Source organism: Trachurus japonicus, unplaced genomic scaffold (genome assembly GCF_045865225.1).
Source record: "Trachurus japonicus isolate A0001 unplaced genomic scaffold, Traja_1.0 AP029687.1".
Classification (NCBI taxonomy): domain Eukaryota; kingdom Metazoa; phylum Chordata; class Actinopteri; order Carangiformes; family Carangidae; genus Trachurus; species Trachurus japonicus.
The window spans coordinates 336,869-362,159 of NW_028219820.1; the positions used below are offsets into that span (position 1 = coordinate 336,869).

Genomic DNA, 25,291 nt, shown 5'->3' on the forward strand with positions numbered 1-25,291 from the left:
CAGGCTTTAATAAGAGGATCACTGGCTCCTGCTTAAAGAAAAAAGGTAAGGAAAGTGCAGAAATTAGCCACACCAAGTAAGACTTAGAATGAAAATTTCTGTGAATTTCAGGCTGAGAGCAGCAGTTTCAACATGAAGCAAGTTATCAGAAGTCAACAGAGGACGACTGGGAAAATAATTCACTATAATTGTTGATGAGGCAAGATCTGAACCAGTAATCGAACCCACAACCTCATGATCACTAAACCTTTACTCTGCCACTTCACCACAGAGAGCACAGACATAAGCATGTTGCCATTGTAATGTGATGATGTGCAGAGAGCTCCCTGGCTGCATTTAAAAAATATTTAAAATTATTATCTAAGTCTCTTTGCATTTTTGACCAGAATTTTAGCCAGAAGACAAGTGTGGCTACAAAACTGGAGAAAATAATTTGTCTAGAGTTTAATTTGCAGAAAAAGTTAAATATTTTAAAAAGTATAAATAGTTAAAAAGAGAAAAGTAACGCCGATAAAGTTCAAAGAAAGCTGCACGTTTTGATATATGAATTGTTGAAATAGCACAACACCTAACACACTAACCATATGGCCACAGAGAACCTGAGTTACAATGAGCTTTATACTATGAGGAATCAAAGACTGTCCAATGACAGCTGAATAATTGGAATCAAAAGTCAAGCAATGATGTGAAATGACTGAGGCAGGAATCGAACCCGTGACCATATGATCACTAAACCTTTACTCTGCCACTCGGCTACAGAGAGCACACTGCTAACAAGACTGTTGTCATTCATTGTAATGTGATGATGTGCTGCAAACTGGTGCGAGTAATCAAGGAGATAACAAACACCTGTAACCAATTGAGGGTGGGGGAGGAGAGCAGAATTCAACATAACATAACAAGAATTCTTCCCTTGGATTCGAACCAGTGACCTTAGGGTTGGCAAGCAGTCACCCTAACCCCTACACTACAGTGGAGTTGTGCAAAAGAGGTTGAGACTTTGATGAATGTGAGATTTTTCAATGATGCTTAAAACAAAAAGAAATTAGTATAAATTAGCCACACCAAGTAAGAAGAGGACTTTTTTGTGACCTGTGACTATTTTTTGGTGAATTAAAAGGAATTAAAAAGCACTTAACAGCAAGTTACAAAGTTGAGCTCCTTCTCCTGCTGATGTGAAAAAAATGCATTGAGCTGAATGAGAGCAGAGAGCTCCCTGGCTGCATTTAAAAAATATTTTAAATTATTATCTAAGTCTCTTTGCATTTTTGACCAGAATTTTAGCCAGAAGACAAGTGTGGCTACAAAACTGGAGAAAATAATTTGTCTAGAGTTTAATTTGTGGCCGTGCTGACAGTTTAGCCAGAAAAACTCTAGAATGTTTTTTTGCCTCTATCCACTCTAGCTCTGCTCGTTAGACGCAATACACACACATTATAAAGCTGAAAAAAATCAGAAAAAGTTAAATATTTGAAAAAGTATAAATAGTTAAAAAGAGAAAAGTAATGCCGATAAAGTTCAAAAGAAGCTGCACGTTTTGATATATGAATTGTTGAAATAGCACAAAGTATGAAGGACTAGAAGAAGACCGTAAAAAGGCGGAAGAAAATGGCCAAACAGAAGAACAATAGTGTGACTGCTTCAGCAGTCACACTAACTAGAAAAAGCATTTCCAAGAATGGAAATGGTGTGAATGCTAAAGAAATTGTTGAAACAATGCTAAATGAGCTGAAGAAAGAAAGAAAGAAAGAAAGAAAGAATGAAAGAAAGAAAGAAAGAAAGAAAGAAAGAAGAGAGAAAAAAGAAAAGGAAAGAAGGAAAGAAAGAAAATCGGAAGGGTAGATGGAGAAAGAAAGAAAGAAAGAACAAAAGGACAGAAAGAAAGAGAAAGACACACAGAGAAGGGTAGATAGAGAAAGAAAAAGGTAAGAAAAACAGAATAATAGAAGATAAAGAGAATAGAGAATGAATGAAAGAGACAGAGGGGTAGTAAGAAAGAAGTAAAGAAATTGGGGTGGATAAATGAAAGAGAGATATATACAGAGAGCGGTAGAAAGAAAGAAAGAAAGAAAGAAAGAAAGAAAGAAAGAAAGAAAGAAAGAAAGAAAGAAAGAAATGGGGTAGAAACAAAGAAAGAGAAAAGGAGTAGAAAGAAAGAAAGAAAGAAAGAAAGAAAGAAAGAAAGAAAGAAAGAAAAAGGTTGGAACAAGAGAGAAAAAAGAAAAGGACAGAAGGAAAGAAAGAAAATGGGAAGGGTAGATGGAGGGAGAAAGAAAGAAAGAAAGAAAGAAAGAAGAAAAAGAGAGAGGGGGATGATAGATAGAACGAAGTAGATGGATGGATGGATGGATGGATGGATGGAGAGGGAAATATAGAAATAAGTTATGTAAAATACAAATGAAGGAGTAAAAGAAGGAAAGAAAGTGAAAAAAGAGACAAAGGGTTTGAAGAGATAGATAGATAGATAGATAGATAGATAGATAGATAGATAGATAGATAGATAGATAGATAGATAGATAGATAGATAGATAGATAGATAGATAGATAGATAGATAGATAGTATAGGAGCCTATAGGAGCCTAAATGCTATTTTTAGTTGATTAGTATTTGGATAATAATTTAAGTTTACATCTAAAAAGAAGACATGAATGAGGCAGGAATCGAACCCATGACCTCATGATCAGTAAACCTTTACTCTGCCACTTCGCCACAGAGAGCACAGACTAAAGCATGTTGCCATTGTAATTTGATGATGTGCTGCAAATGGTGGCACTAGCAATTAATGCGTCTCTTAACGACCACCTGTAACCAATTGAGGGTGATGGAGGGGAGCAGAATTCAACATAACATAACAAGATTGCTCAGCCTGGATTCGAACTAGTGACCTTGGGGTTGGCAAGCGGACATCTTACCAACTGGACTACAGACAGAGTTATGAGTAAGAGAGGTTGAGACTTTGATGAATGTGAGATTTTTCAATGATGCTTAAAATAAAGAGAAATGAGTAAATTAGCCACACCAAGTAAGAAGATGACTTTTTTGTGACCTGTGACTATTTTTTGGTGAATTAAAATGATTTAAAAAGCACTTAACAGCAAGTTACAAAGTTGAGCTCCTTCTCCTGCTGCTGTGAAAAAAAATGCATTGAGCTGTATGAGAGCAGAGAGCTCCCTGGCTGCATTTAAAAAATATTTTAAATTATTATCTAAGTCTCTTTGCATTTTTGACCAGAATTTTAGCCAGAAGACAAGTGTGGCTACAAAACTGGAGAAAATAATTTGTCTAGAGTTTAATTTGTGGCCGTGCTGACAGTTTAGCCAGAAAAACTCTAGAATGTTTTTTTGCCTCTCTCCACTCTGACACCACTCTGGCTCTGCTCGTTAGACGCAACACACACACATTATAAAGCTGAAAAAAATCAGAAAAAGTTAAATATTTTAAAAAGTATAAAGAGTTAAAAAGAGAAAAGTAATGCCGATAAAGTTAAAAAAAAGCTGCACGTTTTGATATATGAATTGTTGAAATAGCACAAAGTATGAAGGACTAGAAGAAGACCGTAAAAAGGCGGAAGAAAATGGCCAAACAGAAGAACAATAGTGTGACTGCTTCAGCAGTCACACTAATAATAAAAAAAGAGAATAAAAATTGAGTGAATAACAATAGTGTGAATGCCTTTTGCATTCACACTAACTAGGAAAAAATCCACACAATAACAGTAGTGCCCGGGCACTGGTCCCTGCAGCTATTTCATAGCTGTTGGGACCAGTGCCCGGTGCGATTGCCCGTGGCCCTAATAATCATATAAATAAAATCTAAAAAAAAAAAACCTTCATAAATCATTTATCCATTTAACTGTATGAAAATTAATATAACATCAACACACATGTAGATTCATCAAGCAAAAAAAAGAAAAAGAGAATCTACAGCAGCAAAAGTAGAGCTGTTAGTTAAAAATATTCACAGATTTTTACAAGCTAAGGTATATTGTCTCCATGCAAACACTACTTTATGGCATCTCTTACATTTTTACAAGCTATTAAGGGCCAAATGGAAAGAGTAGCAATGATTTTATTTTATAGTCAATTATACACATGTACCCAAAGACACCAAAACCAAAACCCAAACAAAATATGTATCTATTTATTTACACAAATTAATTGAAAATAGGGGTTATCTTTTCCGATAATCAGAGGTTTTATTTAGTGATTTGTAAAATGTCTAATGTTTTTATAGCTTTTCCATCTTTCATACCATGTAATGTTTGAATGTAGTGGAGGATTTCTATTTTAAACTCCTGAATCCTTGGTCTTAACTTAACACTTCACTGACACACTCAACTTCAAACTTGTGTTCTTAAATTGTTAAGAGTTTTTGTTGCGTTGGGTTTGAGGCAGATCAATAATAATTGAATGAATTACAAATTATGGGGAAAGACACTTGCATGATCTTGAGCCATTTACTGTGAATATTAAAAAAAAGAAAAAGTGGAGAGAAGTCCTCCCAACTGACCAGTAGCCCATTTAAACAAGTGAAAAGTTGTTTTACTGGGTTGATTTCACATTAAGAATTAATAAATTAGGATTTTATTATATCATTACTGATATTTAGGATGTCATTTGACCCACATGTTCTCATGACATTTTGGTATTTCTAACTTGTCCCTTTCTCTGAGCAAAAAAAAAACCCACAACAACAAATATAACACAAGTTGAGTGTGCAGCCACTGACCAGCTCCATAAACATGATATCACCTGTTTAAATAAGATAAATAATGATACTAATGAGAATCAGGCCATTTGCCCACAGCTGTGGACATTGCATCAGTCTACCTTCATAAATACTGGATGGTCAGTAGCAGCCACCTTCTTTCAGAGTTTGTGCTCCTGTGATCAGTGGGAGTAGCTACATCCACACTAAATCTTGTTGAGTTGATTTTCCTAGCAGGGGTTTCTAGAGGTTTTCCAATGGGGGGTCCTGTGCTGGTGGTGTTGCTCCTCTGTCTGTCTGGGACATGGGCTCAGGCAGAAAGTGGAGGAGCTGACAATGTTAGCGCTGATATCTGGGCTGAGCTCAGAGCTCTGAGAGACATGGTGGTGGAGCAGAAGGTGGAACTGAAGTTTACCAAGGCTGAACTTCAAACCCAGAAAGATAAAGTGGCCGTTCTTGAGAAGGAGAAATCAGGTACAGTACTGTGCAAAAGTTTTATTCGGCACTTTGTTGTTTAGATTCCAGAAATTCCACATTTTAACCTTTGTCTTGTGTCAGCTTTCTGCTACCATCTGTTGTGTTGGTCTCAGTTTTGACCCGTGTCTTACAGTAAATCAGATGTAAAACACATTAAAAACAATTATTTATCATCCCATTTGTTTCTCGGTTACCTACGGTTCTTATTGCTATAACCATGTTGAAACTGACTCAACGCCACAAATGTCATAATTTTAACCAGAGAATCAATTTTGCAATTGTTTTGTTTGTTTTATTTTGTTTAAACAGAGGTTCCTGACAAAGTCAAGTTTCAATCTTTAAAAAGGGAATCTTGTCTCCATGTTGTGTTTTACAGAAAATGTGAAGTACGCATTCACTGCTGGTTTCAGTACCAGAGGGCAAATTGGACCATTTAATACTGAAACAACACTTGTCTACGATAGTGTACCCACCAATGTTGGTGGGGCTTATGACCGAAATACAGGTAGTGTATACATCACCACATGCTTCATAACATAAACTGACAATGTTGCGTATTGGACAGTGATGATGAGATCTCTGCTTCTTTACTGTTCCAGGTATCTTCACTGCTCCAGTTAAAGGAGTCTACTACTTCACGTTTACTGCCCACACCGAGATACGTGAAGCACTGATGGTCCTGAACTTCTACCATAATAATGCGAAATTCCTGCAAAATTCTGAGCGGGCTGACAATTCTGCTACATTTTCAAATGCATTTATTCTGAGGATGGAAAAGGGAAGTGTGGTCTATCTGACTTTGTGCGGAAGCTGTGTGCTTTATGACTTTGTTGTCTATAAGAACACCTTCAGTGGTTTCCTGCTGTATCGTCTGTGATTTTAAGTCGGCTACTTTGACACCTTCAAGAAAGGCCTTAAACAAACCATGTCAATGATTCATCAACATTTGGCTGTTGATTTCACTACAATGAAAAGTAATGTGTATTACTCAATAACAAGGCTTATTTTGCAATATAAAGGTGTCCATTAAATTGCATTCATACCTAATGACTTCCTGTACTGTCCTTTATTATCAGAAACTATAAAACATGTATTAACTGCAATATTCTAAAAACTTTATCAACCCTGAGCATTAGTGTGTGTATAAATACAGGCTCTGTCTCACACAACCCTCAATTACTAGGACACCACAGAGTTACTATGCGTCACATTTTCAAAGAGTGATACCTGTTGTATTTTTCAGAAATACCAAATATTTCTGAAAAAATATTATCTTAACAAATACACATTTTACAATAAGTTTGTTTTTTTTTAATTGTAATTTTATTTGTGGACCATGGGACACTTGAATTGAAAATAGGGGTTATATTTTCACATAGTCCAATCAGAGGTTTAGATGTCTAATGTTTTTATAGCTTTTCCATCTTTCATACCATGTAATGTTTGAATGTAGTGGAGGATTTCTATTTTAAACTCCTGAATCCTTGGTCTTAACTCATTGAGTGCCAACCACGTAATTTCTCGTTTTTCGTTCCCATGCGTTGAGTGCCAAAAACGAAATTTTTCGTTTTTTGCTTTTTTTTTAAATTATGAAAATAGACACTTTAATACACATTATATGTAAATTTGGGGACTCTACGACGAGGAGAACTGAAATAGATGACGATCAAAGTCACATGACAGCTCATGATCTGGAAGTTTTTATCATAACTCAGCTTCTGCAAACAGAGTTCTGCATGCAGATGCAGCGCAGCTGCGCCGCAGCTGCTCTGCTCTCACCCGCGAGGCTGCAGCAGCTGGGAGCAGAAACAGGAAGCTCTCAGCCGACAGTCCCGCCCGGTCTTCATCTGGAGCAACACCGTGTCCTCCCCAAAGTCCTCCCGCGGTAAAATCTGATGGTCTCTGGGCCAAAGCAGACCGGCACCACCGACCCGTACCACAGAAGGACCACGACCACCGGCGGGACCGGTGTTCGCGAGCCGCTGTGGCCGGCAGAGCCTCACGTTCCGCGGCGAGAGGCTGTGACACGGCACGGTGCGTCTGTGTTATTGTTGTTTAGTGGCGCCCCCCCCGCCCCCGATGGTGGTTTTGTGAATAGAACAACAATTGTTGTGTATATTTATCTTATACGAGCCCTTTGATCCAGAAATGCGAGTGTGAGAAGAGAGACAGGCACAAACAGCGCACCTTTCATAAAAGACGCTCTATCTCCTTTTCTAGAAAAAAAGGAGGGATTTTGGTGAAACCCAGCCATGTTTAGCTTGACTTTTCTCAGGAACGGAGGCACGTAGAAACAAACGGTTTGTGGCCATTTGAAGGATAAAGTTAAACCTTTCAAATGAGCTACAGTATGTGTTGGTGGCAATAATATAGAATACACTATGGCTCTAAAATAAAAAGTCAAATATGGTCTAATTTGCCGGTACACTTGACTAAAACTTTGGAAAGGAGCGCGGCACTCAATGAGTTAACTTAAGTAACAGCCATTATTACAGTTTCCTCCATGGCTCAGTGCTGCTCTCCAGACTGTAGGTTACAGCTCCATGGCGCCATCCTCTGGTACAAACTTCTCACTGACACACTCAACTTCAAACTGGTGTTCTTAAATTGTTAAAGAGTTTTTGTTGCTTTGGGTTTGAGGCAGATCAATTATTGTTGTTGTAAAAAATTATAATAATTGAACTAGAAAATTTCGTCTCGGGAAATTTTGAATGGGCCACGGGAGCTACTGCGGGTTGTGCCATCTCTGTCAACATGGGAATCAAACCCACGATTTTAAGGTCAAGACAGAGCTGATCAGACAGACACATGATCATCTTTCTATAAGCACTGATATGGAGGAGCTGTAACCACATTAGGTTAACTGTGTGTGTGTGTGTGTGTGTGTGTGTGTGTGTGTGTGTGTGTGTGTAGGTGTGTGTGTGTGTGTGTGTGTGTTTAACTGTAATCACATGAAGCTGGCTCTAGAGTCTGTGTGTGTGTGTGTGACTGACTTGACACATAGTTAGTTAGTAGCTGCATCCTGTGTCAGTCTGATTTAGCTGTGACATTTAAACGAGCGCCAGGTGGATTGTTTATGAAGTTAACGAGCTCTGGCCTGAGGATCAAAGAGGTTACCACGGCGATAGGGGCCCCCGCAGGCTGAGACAGACAGAAACGTGGAGAAAAAGAGCCATTTTCTGCCTCTGCACCGGTCTCACAATTAGGCCTAGCATGAGAAAACGGTAACTCCTATCAGAACAAAACACAGATCAACGTTGCTCTAAGGACTTACTGAAAATTTCGGTACGATTTGGTGTTTCTACAGTAAATATTTTGGCGACGCTGGCAGTTTTAAAACATCAGGCCGTTCTGCTTCTCTCAGAAAATATTTGTATTGGACTCAATGAGGAGCAGGGACAGACGTGGCCGCACTCAGAGGCTGATTCTGTCAATTCTGTAAGTCTCTCTGATATTTTGAGCACATGACATGAGAGATAACAAGTTTGTCTTACAAATTCTGAAAAAATTATGTCTGTAGAGTGTAAATTGTGGCCGTGCTGACAGTTTATCCAGAAAAAATACAGAATGTTTCTTCACTCTCTCCCACTCTAACCGATGATGTCACGCACTCTGACACGAACATTCCATGCAATACACACCCATTATAAACTCATAATTTCTCCAAAAATGATCATGGTCATTGATCAGGGATTGATCAAAAACTATATGACCTATCAAAACGTGGAGTAATACGACAATACACAAGACTTGTGTCTACTGTTTAAAGTTTAAATGGAGTCTCTAGGTGAAAGTATGCCTGAGCAGTAGAAGTTTGTTAAACTCCAATGATTGGTCTTTTTCGCAAAATTCGCCCTAACCGGGCACAGCAAAATTTTTGCGCAGTTTTTTGCGACTACGTCGCGAAAAATTCGTAAACTGTTGAGAAAAGTAATAGCACACCGATCCCGATCAAGACGCACGTTTTGATATATAATATGGCCTGCAACTCCGTAAGAGGACGAAGAATAACTAGAAAAAGCATTTCCAAAAATGGAAATGGTGTGAATGCTGAAAGCCATTGCTGAACCATGCTGAATTAGCAGAATAAATTGACAAAGACATGCGGAATGGCATACAAGAAACATGTCCAAGGAGGGAATTGAACCCACATCCTTCAGTACATCAGCCCACTGACCTAACCATTTCACCATAGTTAGATTCAATGAGAGAAGAGTAAAAGAAATCCATGTATAAGAGGTCACTGACTTCTGAAGAGAGGTTGAGACTTTGATGAATGTGAGATTTTTCAATGATGCTTAAAAGAAAGAAAGAAAAGAGTATAAATGAGCCATTAGAAGTTTGTCTACAGATGAGAATTTGAATGAAGTCTCTATCAGAAAGTACCACATGAATGAGGCAGGAATCGAACCCATGGCCTCATGATCAATAAACCTTTACTCTGCCATTTCACCACAGAGAGCACACACTTAAACATGTTGTCATTGATTGTGATGATGTGCTGCAAACTGTGGCGCTTAACGAACACCTGTAACCAATTGAAGGTGGGGGAGGGGAGCAGAATTCAACATAACATAACAAGAGTGCCCATCTTGGATTTGAACCAGTGACCTTGAGGTTGGCAAGCAGCCACCTTACCCATTGGACTACAGACAGAGCTGTCGAGAAGGGAGGTTGAGACTTTGATGAATGTGAGATTTTTCAATGATACTTTAAAAAAAAAAGAAATGAGCCACAACAAGTAAGTAGAGGACCTTTTTTGTGACTTGTGACTATTTTTTGATGAAATCAAACAAAGTATAATGCCCATTCCAGCGAATTAAAAAGTTGAGCTCCTGCTACTCTGCTGTGAAATAAATTGCATTGGGCTGAATGGCAGAGAGAGAGGAGGAGGGAGAAGAAGAGGGGGGGAGAAGAGGAGGAGGGAGGAAGGAAGGAGAAGAAGAGGAGGGAGAGGAGGAGGAGGGAGGAAGGAAGGAGAAGAAGAGGAGGAAGAGGGAGAGAAAGAAGGCGGAAGGAGGGAGAAGAAGAGGAGGAGGAGGGAGAGGAGGAGAACGAGGGAGGAAGGGGGAGAAGAGGAGGAGGAGGAAGAGGGAGGAAGGAGGGAGAAGAAGAGGAGGAGGGAGAGGAGGAGGAAGAGGGAGAGGGAGAGGAGGAGGGAGAAGAAGAGGAGGAGGAGGAGGAGAGAGGAGGGAGAGGGAGAGAAAGAAGGCAGAAGGAGGGAGAAGAAGAGGAGGAGGAAGAGGGAGAGAAAGAAGGCAGAAGGATGGAGAAGAAGAGGAGGGAGAGGAGGAGGGAGGAAGGAGGGAGAAAAAGAGGAGGAGGAGGAAAGTGAACTTAGTGGAGACATGAAATGATGTGGTAATGGTTTAATTCAACCAGTTACTCTTTCTAAAAAATATGTTGATGTTCATCTGGCCTCTAAAAAATAGAGGAGGACCAACCTCCTCTGACTCTATGGACCAGCACATAGCCAGAACAATACAAGCACAATAGTTGATCACCACAAAACCCCTCCATGTGCTAATGATCTGATTGAATACACCTGTGTGGCAGCCTGCACCATGGTGACTAACTGCTTACCTTTTACTGGGTGGCACTGTGGGTAGGTTAACTGTGTGTGTGTGTGTGTGTGTGTGTGTCTTGATGGCCACCTGCACAACAGAGCAGGAGCAGAACAGTCAGTTCTCTATCGTATGAGAATATCTCTCCACCACATATAGAATATATGTTATGGGATTTACTGACATTCTAGCAGCTGACGTGAAAACTTCTTTAAGACACACCACGCCTACCGTGGCTTCCCCTGCGCCCTATAAATGGACCCAGCTGCGCAGGGATCAGCTGATCCTCTGATTTTCACTGCAGATCAGACGGCGTGAGAACGAAAGAGACAGAAGAAACGAATTGTGTGAGAGAGGGAGTTGATCGGTGGCTTTTTGTGCATCCACATACCTTCGGGTAGAGAGCTGGTCTGTGTTGGACTCCTCTCAGGGTGAAAAGTCGCTTTTGCTCCCTTACATTTCTTGGGGAAGAGGAGTTGAGCTGGGGGTACTGAGCGTACAGTTGGTCTGAGGAAGCGACGAAGTCGCGGGTGCAGCCAGCGTCCTCTCTCATATCTCCTTTTTCCCTTTTGTGTGGGGAAGTTGTCCATTAGGAGGATTGTGCCGTGTAGGTACAGCTGGCCGGAGAAGCGACAAGTCGCGGGCACGGCCAGCACTTTCTTCCTGGGCGGCTTTCTTGCCTTTAAAAAAAAAAAAAAAAAAACGCTTCCGCGCATTGTGTTGTGTCGGGGAGCGGCACAACAGCGGCAAAAGCGTCCGTTCCCTCCCTATATCCAAGTTAATTCTTGTGGGTAGCATAATACACAAAAACGAACAAGAAGTGAAACAATAACAAACTTTCCACCATAAACTTTTCCGGGTCACGTGACGGTGACGTCACCGCCATGACGAGTCGGGAGAGTCCATTATGCCTGGGTTGTGGGGGGGAAGATCCCCATAGATGATTCCCATGACTTGTGTGTTTATTGCTTGGGGGGGGAGCATGCATGGGCAGCACGGGAGGATCCGGCTGCATGTATGAGTTGTTTTTGCATGTCAGCAAGGCAAAGGGAAGCACGCTGCCGGTTGTTTCAGAAACAGGGCATAATAAGGGATACCCCTGGTGTAGGCTTGCAGGCCACCAAGCGGTTCAAGCCTGCAGCTGCAGAAATGGGGCAGGCTGGCATGGTTTCCGCTCCAGGCCCCTTCACTGTGCGAACAGTGGGGGGGGTGCGGTCTGTGTGCTGTGTCCCAGCCGAGGTTGTGCATTCGCCCCCAGGGCCCTCATATGAGGAACGCCCCGCATCCCCCTTCATAGATGTGGAGGGTGATGACGAGGAGGCAAGTGTTTCCCTGTTTCCTTCAGATGAGGAGGATGTGTTTGCTGCTGACCAGCAGGAGGAGGGGGAGCTTGAGGAGAAGCGGTCACCTCTCCTGCAAGGTCTTATTAGTAGGGCAGCAACTGCTCTTGGTGTGGAGATGCCGACTATACAGGGGCTCGGCCCTTCACGATTTGATGATGACAAAGGGGGGTCTCAACCTTCAACGCGCTTCTTGGTGCCCCTCCTCTCAGACTTTGAGGAGGTGGTCAGGAAGCAATTTAAAACGCCACGGGCAATGGGTCACTGGTCCGGCCTCTGTCGGGCCATGACTGCGGTTCACGCTCCAGAGAGGATTGGTTGTGGGCCGCCACCCTCCGTGGACGCAGCTTTGGCAGCTCTGGTGGCTCCCTCAAAGTCAGTTCTGGGGAAAGGGAAGAGCCGGAGCAAAAACTGCAACGCGATGGATGGGTTGCTAGAGAGGATGCATGGGGCTATGGCAGTTCAGACGAAACTGGCCAACACGGCGGCCATATTGTCCCTGTATCAGCAGCACTTAGTCCAGCAGCTTTCAGAGGAGTGTGGGGGGCAGCTAGTAGAGGAACTGCAGCAGGTCTCCTCACTTCTCCCCAAGCTCATGAGAGAGCAAGGGGAGGCAGCTGGCAAGGCCTTGTCAGGTCTCTGGCAAGCACGTCGTCATCTGTGGTTGTCACAGTCCCAGTTGCAGCCGGAAGACAGGGCATGTCTTCTCAGGCTGCCTGTGGAACCGACAGCTATGTTTGGGCCGGATGCGACAGCCATGATCCAGCAGGCGCAGGAGGCTCGTCGTGCGGCTCGAGAGATGACAAATGCCCTGAGGCAGACCACAGGCTGGCAGGAGGTGAGTAGGCCACAGCAAGGGCACCAACAGCAGCTACAAGCCAGTCAGGCCCAGCCAGATCTGAGGGTCCGGCTGGATGCAGTGCGGCGTGGCAGGAAAGGACCGAGAGGGCGCGGGGGCAAAGCACCCCAGGGCCCCAAGTCCCAGTCCTGACGCCAATTTTTCCCCTGTGGGCCCAAACCCTCAGGGGCCTCATGCAGAAGCATGGGAGTCCTTGGGGGTGGACCCCTGGGTCGTTTCAACAATGACCCAGGGCTATCGCCTTCAGTTTTTGTGCGCCCCTCCTGTGACTTCAGTACCTGCTTTTACCATGGTTGCAGATCACCAGCGCAGAGAGATCTTGCGCTCAGAGGTTTCCACTCTCCTGGACAAGAGGGCCATCAGAGAAGTGGATCACGGCGACAGGCAGGCAGGGTTCTATTCACGTTATTTTCTGATCCCAAAACGCGATGGGACACTCCGGCCTATTTTGGACCTCAGGGGTCTGAACAAGTTTCTTCGACCCCTGAAGTGCAAGATGTTGTCCATTCCACGGGTGAAGCAGGCGGTTCTTGTGGGAGACTGGTTCGCAACAGTCGACCTCAAGGACGCGTATTTCCAGATTCCAATCTGGGAGGGCCACAGAAGATTCCTCAGGTTTGCCTTCGACGGCAAAATCTTCGAATTCTGTGTCCTCCCCTTTGGGATATTGCTGGCTCCCCGCACCTTTACCAGGTGCATGGATGCGACCTTGGGGCCTCTGCGGGTGCAGGGCCTCAGGATATTGAATTACCTGGACGATTGGCTCATATGCGCTCAGACAGAGGAGCAGTGTCGCCGTCATGTCCAGATGTTGTTGGTGCACATCCAGTACCTGGGTCTGCGCATCAACGAAAAGAAATGCAGTTTGCAACCATCTCAGGCCACCCAGTTCCTGGGCATGTGGCTGGATGCCAGGACTGGGTTGGTCACGTTGACTCAGGTCAGACAGGATTCCCTCAAGGATTGTCTGGAGAGGTTTCACCTGGGGGCCGGGGTCACATGGAAGCTGTGTCTTCGCCTCCTAGGTCTCATGGCCGCTGCTGTACAGGTGGTGCCGCTAGCTCTCCTGCACATGCGGCCTGTACAGAGGTACCTGTACGGTTTGGGGCTCTGCCCACAGAGGAATCTGCGGGCGTCGGTGCTCATTACCGGGAAGCTGTGCACAGCTCTCAGGTGGTGGAAGGTCCCAGAGAACTTGGCGAGAGGCAGCAGGCTGGGCCCAGTGCTGCGCCGCCAGGTGGTCTCGGTGGATGCATCCCTCGATGGGTGGGGTGCTATCCACGAAGGCAGGGGGACCAGTGGGCGTTGGGGAGCCCTATGGCAGGGCCGCCATATCAACGCCTTGGAGTTGAGGGCAATCCACCTGGCCCTGGTGCATTTCCTGCCAGTGCTGCAGGGCTGCCACGTGCTTATAAGAACCGACAGCACCACAGCAGCTGCATACGTCAACAGGCAGGGAGGCATGGGCTCTCTACACCTGTGCAAGATAGCACACAGACTGTGGACGTGGGCATACAAACGGTTCCTTTCACTCAGGGCAATGCATGTGCCTGGAGTGGTGAATGTGGCGGCGGACCTCCTTTCCAGGAGGGGGCCGCATCCAGGGAACTGGAGGCTGCATCCAGCAGTGGTGGAGCAGATCTGGCGCCGCTTTGGAGTGGCGGTGGCCGACCTGTTCGCCTCGAGCGAGAATGCTCACTGCCCACTGTTTTACTCCATCGGGAGGGATTCGCCGCCACTGGGTTGCGATGCCATGGCACACCAGTGGCCTCAGGGGCTGCTTTATGCGTTTCCCCCATTCAGCCTCCTGCCCAACCTGCTGCAGAGGATCAGTCAGGAGGACGTTCAGGTGATTCTGGTGGCGCCGGACTGGCCACACATGACGTGGTTTTCATGGGTGACACCACTGGTGCAGGGGTCACCATGGAAGCTCCCGGTTCGCCGGGACCTGCTGAGTCAGGCGCAGGGGACCCTGTTCCACCCCTTCCCGCAGGGGCTGAATCTCTGGGCCTGGCCACTGAGAGGGCCGGCTTATTAGATATGGGGCTATCAGGTTCGGTGGTTCGTACCCTGCAGAGCGCTCGGGCCCCGTCGACAAGGGCAGCGTACTCTTATCGGTGGGAGCTCTTTGTGTCATGGTGCAAGGCCAACCAGTTTGACGCGTTGTCATGCTCGGCTCCAGAGGTACTCAGATACCTGCAAGAGCTCCTGGAATCAGGTAAGTCATGCTCCACCTTAAGGGGTGTGGTAGCAGCTATAAAAGCCTCTCGTGTTGGTGAGGCTAAGCTGACTGCACAGGATGCTAGCCTCATAGCACAATTCCTCAAGGGGGCACAGAGGCTGGTGCCACGCAGTAGGCCGACCATCCCGACATGGGACCTGAGTAGGGTCCTGTCAGCTGTGGGGAAGGAGCCCTTTGAGCCCCTGGAAACCGTGAGCCTTCAGTGGCTGTCACTCAAGCTGGCTTTCCTCCTTGCAATTACATCTGCAAAGAGGGTGGGGGAACTGCAGGCTCTCTCAGTGCAGGAGGGTTGCTGCCGCTTCCTGCCAGAGGATGGAGGGGTTATCCTCCGTCCGAATCCAGCATTCTTGCCTAAGGTGCTCACTGATTTCCACTTGAATCAATCAGTGGAGCTGCGAGCCCTTAGGCCCTCCGAGGGGGCAGACGGGCAGCAATGGTCAGCGCTGTGCCCGGTTAGGGCGCTAAAGATCTATATTCAACGTACAGCTGCATTCAGGACGACTGATCAGTTGTTTGTCTGTTTCCAGCCTCAGCGTCGGGGGAAGCCGGTTTCTAAGGCTGGGCTTTCTCACTGGGTCGTGGATGCTATCCACCGTGCATACAGTGAGACGGGTGAGCCAGTGCCGGAGGGAGTGAAAGCGCACTCTACGCGGGGCGTATCCACCTCCTGGGCCTTGTGGCGTGGGGCGGCCCTCTCAGAGGTGTGTGCAGCCGCCACATGGGCAACGCCAAATACTTTTACCAGGTTTTATAGTTTGAACGTGGCCGCCAGTACCTCCTTTGGGGAGCGTGTGCTGGGGGCCAGGTCGACCTGAGGATTTATTTACTGTGCCCCTGGGCCAGTTGGCCTCGGGCCTGGCCAGGGTGATGTCAAGATCCTTGTCAGTGGACTGGCAGAGTGCCGGCCATCTGAGTGGCCTCTTCCTTGCACCCAGCCCTTGCGTCTGGCGGGGTTGGTTGTGCGGGGATCATGTACAGGGGGTGGTGGCACGTAGCGTCTTGCGGTGTCGCCGCCTTGAGTACATCCATTTGTATATAGTTTGGGGTGATTTTGTACACACTGTAAATTTAGTGCACCCGGGGTGGGGACGTCTCATTCGAAACTACCTCATGGGGTTACTATGGGGGCGGTGTCTGCTCTGTCTCCTTGGGACCCTCACGGTGTGTCTTACAGAGCCCATAACATATATTCTATATGTGGTGGAGAGATATTCTGTGCGCATTGCTAGAGGATGTCAACTTCCTTTTTTTTTTGTCGTTTTTTCACTCGGCTCTTCTGCACGTTGATATCCTGTACAGCATTCTTCAGAAACGAAACACAGATCCACTCAAAACTAGACAGGCCCTGGACAATTTTTCCCGCTCCATAACTGAAGTGAAGGACAAGATCGCCAGCGAGGGCACACAGTCAAATCCAGATGCAGACACAGCTGCTGCCGAAGCACCGCGCCGGACGCGGCGGTGCAACACTGTTTCAGTGGCTACACAGTGCTGTGACATAATGATCGAGCAATCAAAGGCTCGCTTTGAGAAAGCCCGACACTTGGAGTCTTTTGAACTTATTGACCCTGAACTGTTCCCTACGTTCAAGACCAGTTTCCCCCAGAAGCAGCTGGACATCGCAAGTGAAAGTTTCCCGATGATCTGCAAAGAGAAACTGAAGGGTGAGCTGATGGTGATGTACAGCAGTGCGGAGTTTGCAGCGTCCAAGTCTGCTATGTCACTTTTGAGGATGCTCACTGAAAATAATCTTCAGAGCACCTTTTCTGAAACTTTGAAATTGACACAAATAAACATCACAACTCCAGTGACATCAGCAGAGTCAGAGAGGTGTTTCAGCACACTCAAACGGATTAAGTCTTTTCTACGAAGCAAAATGGGACAGGACAGACTAAACGCCCTGGCTATGCTCTCTATCGAGCGGGAGTTCATTAGAACACCAGACTTTAATGACATGGTCATTAACATGTTTGCCACCCAAAAAGGCCGCAGATGTGAACTTCTTTTCAAATAAGGTAGGCCCAGGCCCAGCTTATAAACTGTTTATATCTATGTCTGCCATAATGCCAGTTGTGCTGTTGTTCATTGTTTTATTCAGGGTCCACTGTGTGCGCGTGTGTCAGAGGGGGGGGGGGTACTTTTTTTTTTTTTACTTTATTCTATGGCTATAACTTATTTGTTAGCCCACCCAATCAATTTCACCACCAGCCGCCACTGCATTTTGGTATTTCTAACTTGTCCCTTTCTTTAAAAACAAAACTTTTACATAACACATTGAGTGTCCAGCCACTGACCAGCTCCATAAACATGATATCACCTGTTTAAATAAGATAAATAATGATACTAATGAGAATCAGGCCATTTGCCCACAGCTGTGGACATTGCATCAGTCTACCTTCATAAATACTGGATGGTCAGTAGTAGCAGCCACCTTCTTTCAGAGTTTGTGCTCCTGTGATCAGTGGGAGTAGCTACATCCACGCTAAATCTTGTTGAGTTGATTTTCCTAGCAGGGGTTTCTAGAGGTTTTCCAATGGGGGGTCCTGTGCTGGTGGTGTTGCTCCTCTGTCTGTCTGGGACATGGGCTCAGGCAGAAAGTGGAGGAGCTGACAATGTTAGCGCTGATATCTGGGCTGAGCTCAGAGCTCTGAGAGACATGGTGGTGGAGCAGAAGGTGGAACTGAAGTTTACCAAGGCTGAACTTCAAACCCAGAAAGATAAAGTGGCCGTTCTTGAGAAGGAGAAATCAGGTACAGTACTGTGCAAAAGTTTTATTGGCACTTTGTTGTTTAGATTCCTGAAAATTCCAAATTTTAACCTCTGGCGCGTAAGTTTAACCCATGGTCCAATGCACCGTAACATCGAGTAGACCCCCCCTCGATAGATGATGTCTGCTAACTGCTAGCTTCTATAATTGTAGCAACTTTAGCAATGACTGCACCATAACAAACAGCGCAGTCAAAAAGCCACTTTTAGCCACAAATAATGCTCAGAACAACATCAAACGTCATCAACAGTACAAACAGGGTCCCAGCCGATAATATAGTACATCCATGGTCCCAGCATAATATGAGGCATCAAACATTTGTTAGCTTTGAAAAGAGACCAAAACAACTCACCCACTCTTCTCCAGTTAGCGTCCGCAGGCAGTGACCACTTGATTCCCCCAGGTCCAGCACATAGCCTCCACCGGCTCTCTCCCTCTTTCACTTTTCTCCTCCATTTCTTTCAGCTCGTCTTCAGTAAACTCAGTCTCAAACTGATAGTGGCGCCCATCGAAATAAAACCAGTCGTCGTTGTTCTCAAACTGCATAAACTCAGCCCTTCTGTGATGTCTGCTTGTTACTGCCCATAGATGTATACTGAACAGTATCTATGGTTACTGCCATGGTTACAGGAAGTCAGAGTGTAGCCGATTACCGAGTGAAGTAGAGTCCCGCAGCTCAAGGATGAATGTGTGTGTATTACTCCATACAATGCTGCCAAAATGTCCATGTATCTTGCCTATCAGTTTATAAAAGTTATAATCGAGTGTTCACAGGGAAATGAACGGAGTTGGGCATTTATAACTTTAGATATTTGCGGGAGAAAATCACGTAAACAAGCGCGAGATTAGACGCGACGTCACACGCGAGATCAGGATGACGTTCGTTGCCCGGTAACACAGTGAAGCAGACATCACAGAAGGGACAACACGGCTGAGTTTATGGAGTTTGAGAACAACGAAGACTGGTTTTATTTCAATGGGCGCCACTATCAGTTTGAGACTGAGTTTACTGAAGACGAGCTGAAAGAAATGGAGGAGAAAAGTGAAAGAGGGGTAGCTGCGGTGTAGGCTATGTGCTGGACCTGGGGGAATCAAGTGGTCACTGCCTGTGGAAGCTAACTGGAGGAGAGTGGGTGAGTTGTTTTGGTCTCTTTTCAATAGAAACCAGGCTAAGCTAACAGATGTTTGATGCCTCGTATGATGTGCTGGGACCCTGTTTGTACTGTTGATGACGTTTGGTGCTGTTCCGAGCATTATTTGTGGCTTTAAGTGGCGTTTGACTGCGCTGTTTGTTATGGTGCGGTCATTGCTATAGTTGCTACAACTAGAGAAGCTAGGCGGTTGGCAGTTGGTCTAACTTGGTGTCACGGCGCATTGGACCATGGCTTAAATTTACGCCGGAATATCCTTTAACAAATATACATTTTACAATAAGTATTATTATTATTATTTTTTTTTTTTTTTATAACAGTCATTTTATTTGTGGACCATGGGACACGAATTGAAAATAGGGGTTATCTTTTCACATAGTATAATCAGAGGTTTAGATGTCTAATGTTTTTATAGCTTTTCCATCTTTCATACCATGTAATATTTGAATGTAGTGGAGGATTTCTATTTTAAATTCCTGAATCCTTGGTCTTAACTTTATTAAGTAACAGCCATTATTACAGTTTCCTCCATGGCTCAGTGCTGCTCTCCAGACTGTAGGTTACAGCTCCATGGCGCCATCCTCTGGTACAAACTTCTCACTGACACACTCAACTTCAAACTTGTGTTCTTAAATTGTTAAAGAGTTTTTGTTGCTTTGGGTTTGAGGCAGATCAATGATTAAAGTAATAATAATAATTGAATGAATTACACATGATGGGAAAGACACTTGCATGATCTTGAGCCCTTTACTGTGAATATTAAAAAAAACAAAACAAGTGAAAAGTTGTTTTACTGGGTTGATTTCACATAAATAATACAGAAATGAGGATTTTATGATATCATTACTGATATTTAGGATGCAATTTAACAGACATGTTCTCATGACATTTTGGCATTTCTAACTTGTCCCTTTCTCTGAGCAGAAAAACAAAACAAAACGACAAAAAAAACTCATACCTAACACAAATTCAGTACAGCCACTGACCAGTTGCATTTTATCGCCTGTTTAAATAAGATAAATGAATGAGAATCAGGCCATTTGCCCACAGCTGTGGACATTGCATCAGTCTACCCTAATAAATACTGGATGATCAGCACACATTGACATATTTTTCTCAAATTTCCTTAACAATGTTCAATCGCAAGTAATATTATTTGTCCACTCCTAATACTACTAGCCTACTACTACTACTACTATTAATAATAATAGGTAGCCTAATGTCATTTCAGTAATACAGTGTGGCCCCCACCCCTCACCCATTGCTACCCTAGCAAAAACAAACAAACAAATTACCAAAAAAATGATATAAAAAGAAAAGTGAAAAAAAGAAAAAGAGAGAGAAAGAGAAAGAGAAAGGAAAAGTAATAATAAGATAAATAATCATATAAATAACATCTAAAAAAACCCTTGATAAATCATTTATCCATTTAACTGTATGAAAATTACACATATAACATCAACACACATGTAGATTCATCAAGCAAAACAAAGAAAAATAAAAAAGAAAGAATCCACAGTAGCAAAAGTAGAGCTGTTAGTTAAAAATATTAACAGATTTTTACAAGCTAAGGTATATTGTCTCCATGCAAACACTACTTTATGGCATCTCTTACATTTTTACAAGCTATTAAGGGCCAAATGTATGGAAAGAGTAGCAATGATTTTATTTTATAGCCAATTATACACATACCCAAAGACACCAAAACCCAAACAAAATATGTTTCTATTTATTGACACAAATTAATTGAAAATAGGGGTTATCTTTTCCCATAATCAGAGGTTTTATTTAGTGATTTGTAAATGTCTAATATTTTTATAGCTTTTCCATCTTTCATACCATGTAATGTTTGAATGTAGTGGAGGATTTCTATTTTAAACTCCTGAATCCTTGGTCTTAACTTAAGTAACAGCCATTATTACAGTTTCCTCCATGGCTCAGTGCTGCTCTCCAGACTGTAGGTTACAGCTCCATGGCGCCATCCTCTGGTACAAACTTCTCACTGACACACTCAACTTCAAACTGGTGTTCTTAAATTGTTAAGAGCTTTTGTTTCTTTGGGTTTGAGGCAGATCAATAATAATTGAATGAATTACACATGATGGGAAAGACACTTGCATGATCTTGAGCCCTTGACTGTGAATATTAAAAAGAGAAAAAGTGGTGAGAAGTCCTCCCAACTGACCAATAGCCCATTTAAACAAGTGAAAAGTTGTTTTACTGGGTTGATTTCACATAAAGGATATCAAAATGAGGATTTTATTATATCATCACTGATATTTAGGATGTCTTTGACCCACATGTTCTCATGACATTTTGGTATTTCTAACTTGTCCCTTTCTTTAAAAACAAAACTGTTACATAACACATTGAGTGTCCAGCCACTGACCAGCTCCATAAACATGATATCACCTGTTTAAATAAGATAAATAATGATACTAATGAGAATCAGGCCATTTGCCCACAGCTGTGGACATTGCATCAGTCTACCTTCATAAATACTGGATGGTCAGTAGCAGCCACCTTCTTTCAGAGTTTGTGCTCCTGTGATCAGTGGGAGTAGCTACATCCACACTAAATCATGTTGAGTTTGATTTTCCTAGCAGGGGTTTCTAGAGGTTTTCCAATGGGGGGTCCTGTGCTGGTGGTGTTGCTCCTCTGTCTGTCTGGGACATGGGCTCAGGCAGAAAGTGGAGGAGCTGACCAATGTTAGCAGCTGATATCTGGGCTGAGCTCAGAGCTCTGAGAGACGAACTGAAGGCTGAACTTCAAACCCAGAAAGATAAAGTGGCCGTTCTTGAGAAGGAGAAATCAGGTACAGTACTGTGCAAAAGTTTTATTCGGCACTTTGTTGTTTAGATTCCAAAAATTCCACATTTTAACCTTTGTTTTGTGTCAGCTTTCTGCTACCATCTGTTGGGGTCGGTTTTGACCCGGGTCTTGAATCAGATGTAAAACACATTAAAAACAATTATTTATCATCTCATTTGTTTCTCTACTCCTGGTTACGGTTCTTATTGTTATATATTAACCATGTTGAAACTGACCCAACGCCACAAATGTCATAATTTTAACCAGAGCATTTTAGAATTCTGTGCAATTTTTTTGATTTGTTTTATTTTGTTTAAATAGAGGTTCCTGACAAAGTCAAGTTTCAATCTTTAAAAAGGGAATCTTGTTGCCATGTTGTGTTTTACAGAAAATGTGAAGTACGCATTCACTGCTGGTTTCTTTACCAGAGGGAAAATTGGACCATACGTCTCTGAAACAACACTTGTCTACGATAGTGTACCCACCAATGTTGGTGGGGCTTATAACCCAGATACAGGTAGCGTATACATCACCACATGCTTCATAACATAAGCTGACAATGTTGAGTATTGGACAGTGATGATGAGATCTCTGGGTTTTTTTTTTTACTGTTCCAGGTATCTTCACTGCTCCAGTTAAAGGAGTCTACTACTTCACGTTTACTGCCCACACCGAGATACGTGACGCACGGGTGATCCTGAACTTCTACCATAATAATGGGAAAATCCTGCAAAATTATGAGCGGGCTGACAGTTCTGCTACATTTTCAAATGCATTAATTCTCCAAATGGAAAAGGGAAGTGTGGTCTATCTGACTATGTACGGAGGCTGTGTGCTTTATGACTTTGGTGTCTATCGTAACAGCTTCAGTGGTTTCCTGCTGTATCGTCTGTGATTTCAAGTCGACTACTTTGACACCTTCAAGAAAGGCCTTAAACAAACCATGTCAATGATTCATCAACATTTGACTGTTGATTTCACTACAATGAAAAGTAATGTGTATTAGTCAATCACAAGGCTGATTTTGCAATAAAAAAAGGTGTCCATTAAATTGCATTCATGGACTTGAAGACTTCGTGTACTGTCCTTTATTATTAGAAACTTTAAATGGTGTCAATAATTAGGACACCACTGAGTTACTATACACATGCGTCACATTTTCAAAGAGTGATACCTGTTAAATATTTCTGAAATAAAATGATCTCACATACAAGGACAAATACACATTTTACAATAAGTAAATCATATATGGTATTTGTTTTACTGACATTTTATTTGTTGACCCTGGGCCTATGGAAATGAGCCCTAGAGTTAAATCTGGCATATTTACAACAAGTTTATATGTTCATGAATATGCAGAGTCCAATTACAAAATAAACTAACATAAATGAAACGAAATGTTGTAAAATTATCTCACTATACGTCAGATGGATGTGTAGCCTATATGTAGTAATAACAATACAGTAATAGCCTATATCCCCTGATATGTGGCTTATTGAAACCCTTGATGTATGTCATATGTCTGTATGGGTACGGATATTTATATCATTTATTGAGAGTGAAACTTATTCACACATTAAGACAATGAATGTAAATATTTTAGCTTTAGCTTTTTACCAGAAAATGGTAAAATGGGTGGGATGCATATAGGACATATAGCTTCAGCTAATTAGCAGTCTTTGTCTCTGGTCAGACTTTAGAAAAGAATAAAATATACTGAATACACTACTGAATATAATAATAAAAAAACCAATGATACAAATACAGTGAATAATATCAATAAGAATATTTTTGCATCTGCCAAAACTATTTAAGTTGTTCAAAAATACATTTACATGTTGTATACGGATAAAATGTATTATTTTCCATCTAGATATTGTAAATACACATGAACTTGGTCATTATTTGACTTCTGTACTAGAAACTGTCTCTAATGTGGACCTACTGGATGTCTCCGGTCCAGCAGGAGGCGGTGTGAGCTCCGGTCCTCAGCTCCTCCTGCAGCCTGTGGTCTGTTGTTGTTGACATGTTGGTATCCATTCACAACCATTATATCAAAGATATTCAATAAATGGAAAGATACTCCATGAGTGGCTGCTCCAATGATATGAAATGGTATACACTTCCTGTCTCTCTAAATGGGCGTGGCCAACCGTCACCCCACCTCGTCTGTGAACGTGTGTGTGGATTTATACAATTTTTAGGTAGATGAAAGTGAGATATTTATATTTTCTTATGATAACATTAAATATTTACACTACTAACAGTAATATTTAGCATGCCAAAAATAATTTAAATCATTTTCACGGGAGTTCGCGGCCGTTTGTTTGACGTTGCCTAGGAGATCGGTGCCAAATCTCGCGAGAGTGTGTCGTAGAGACGGAGACAGGTCTGGAACAAAGTGGATTTTCTCCGGATCTCTTCGTCTGAAAATTACCATTTTGGTGTCAAACTGTTCAGAAGAGATGTGGCTTGTGAAAAATGAGTCCAAAATTTGCTTCAGTGACCGTGGGGAGAAAGACCCGACAATAATCGGTGTTCACATTAAATTGTCCCATAGGAATCAATACACTCCAAGCTGCCTCTGGTCTCTCTAAAGGGGCGTGGCCGTGCAGAAGCCCACGTGACATGCATACAGGAAGCTGACTCGTCATGAAAGGTCTTGGTTTATAAACCGTCTTTGATTATATGGACAAATACTGCTGCGCGTAGCCCCCCCCCCCCCACCCACCCGTAACTCAGAGAAGGCACGGAGGACACTGAAAATTCTCACAGCTCTTAGTCGACACGAGGGTGAGTAGATAATGAGTGAAATTTGAATTTTGGGTGAATTATCCCTTTAAAACTTAAAACTTTATCTATTTTATTTTATTTTACATTTTTACTCTTGCTTTTAACTCTGTTTTTAGTGTTTGTTTGTTTGTTTGTTTTATTCTGTTTTCATGCTTCTCTTTAAAAAAAAAAATGTCTTTAGCGCACTGTGTGTTGCCTTGGTATGAAATGCGCTACATAAATAAAGATGCCTTGCCTTACCTTGCCTTACCTTTAGAATAGAATAAAATATACTGAATATAATAAAAAAAAAAATCAATGATAGCCTACAAATACAGTGAATAATATCAATAAGACTATTTTTTTTGCATCTGCCAAAACTATTTAAGTTGTTCAAAAATACATTTAGAGATCTAGATGTTGTAAATACACATACACTTTGTCATTATTTGACTTCTGTAGATAGATAGATAGATAGATAGATAGATAGATAGATAGATAGATAGATAGATAGATAGATAGATAGATAGATAGATAGATAGATAGATAGATAGATAGATAGATAGATAGATAGATAGATAGATAGATAGATAGATAGATA

The 25,291-nt window shown here is 42.9% G+C and overlaps 1 protein-coding gene across 1 annotated transcript in view; it reads left to right on the forward strand.

Moving 5' to 3' along the window:
* The window catches only part of LOC146961001 (complement C1q-like protein 2), a 75,670-nt gene extending 52,722 nt beyond the window's left edge, over positions 1 to 22,948 (forward strand). The window contains exons 3-4 of the mRNA XM_085771874.1: positions 22,307 to 22,435; positions 22,536 to 22,948. Coding sequence (XP_085628000.1) covers positions 22,307 to 22,435; positions 22,536 to 22,813 — 407 coding nt within the window. The 3' untranslated portion in view covers positions 22,814 to 22,948. The remainder of the gene's footprint in view (positions 1 to 22,306; positions 22,436 to 22,535) is intronic.
* Positions 22,949 to 25,291: the final 2,343 nt, after the last annotated feature.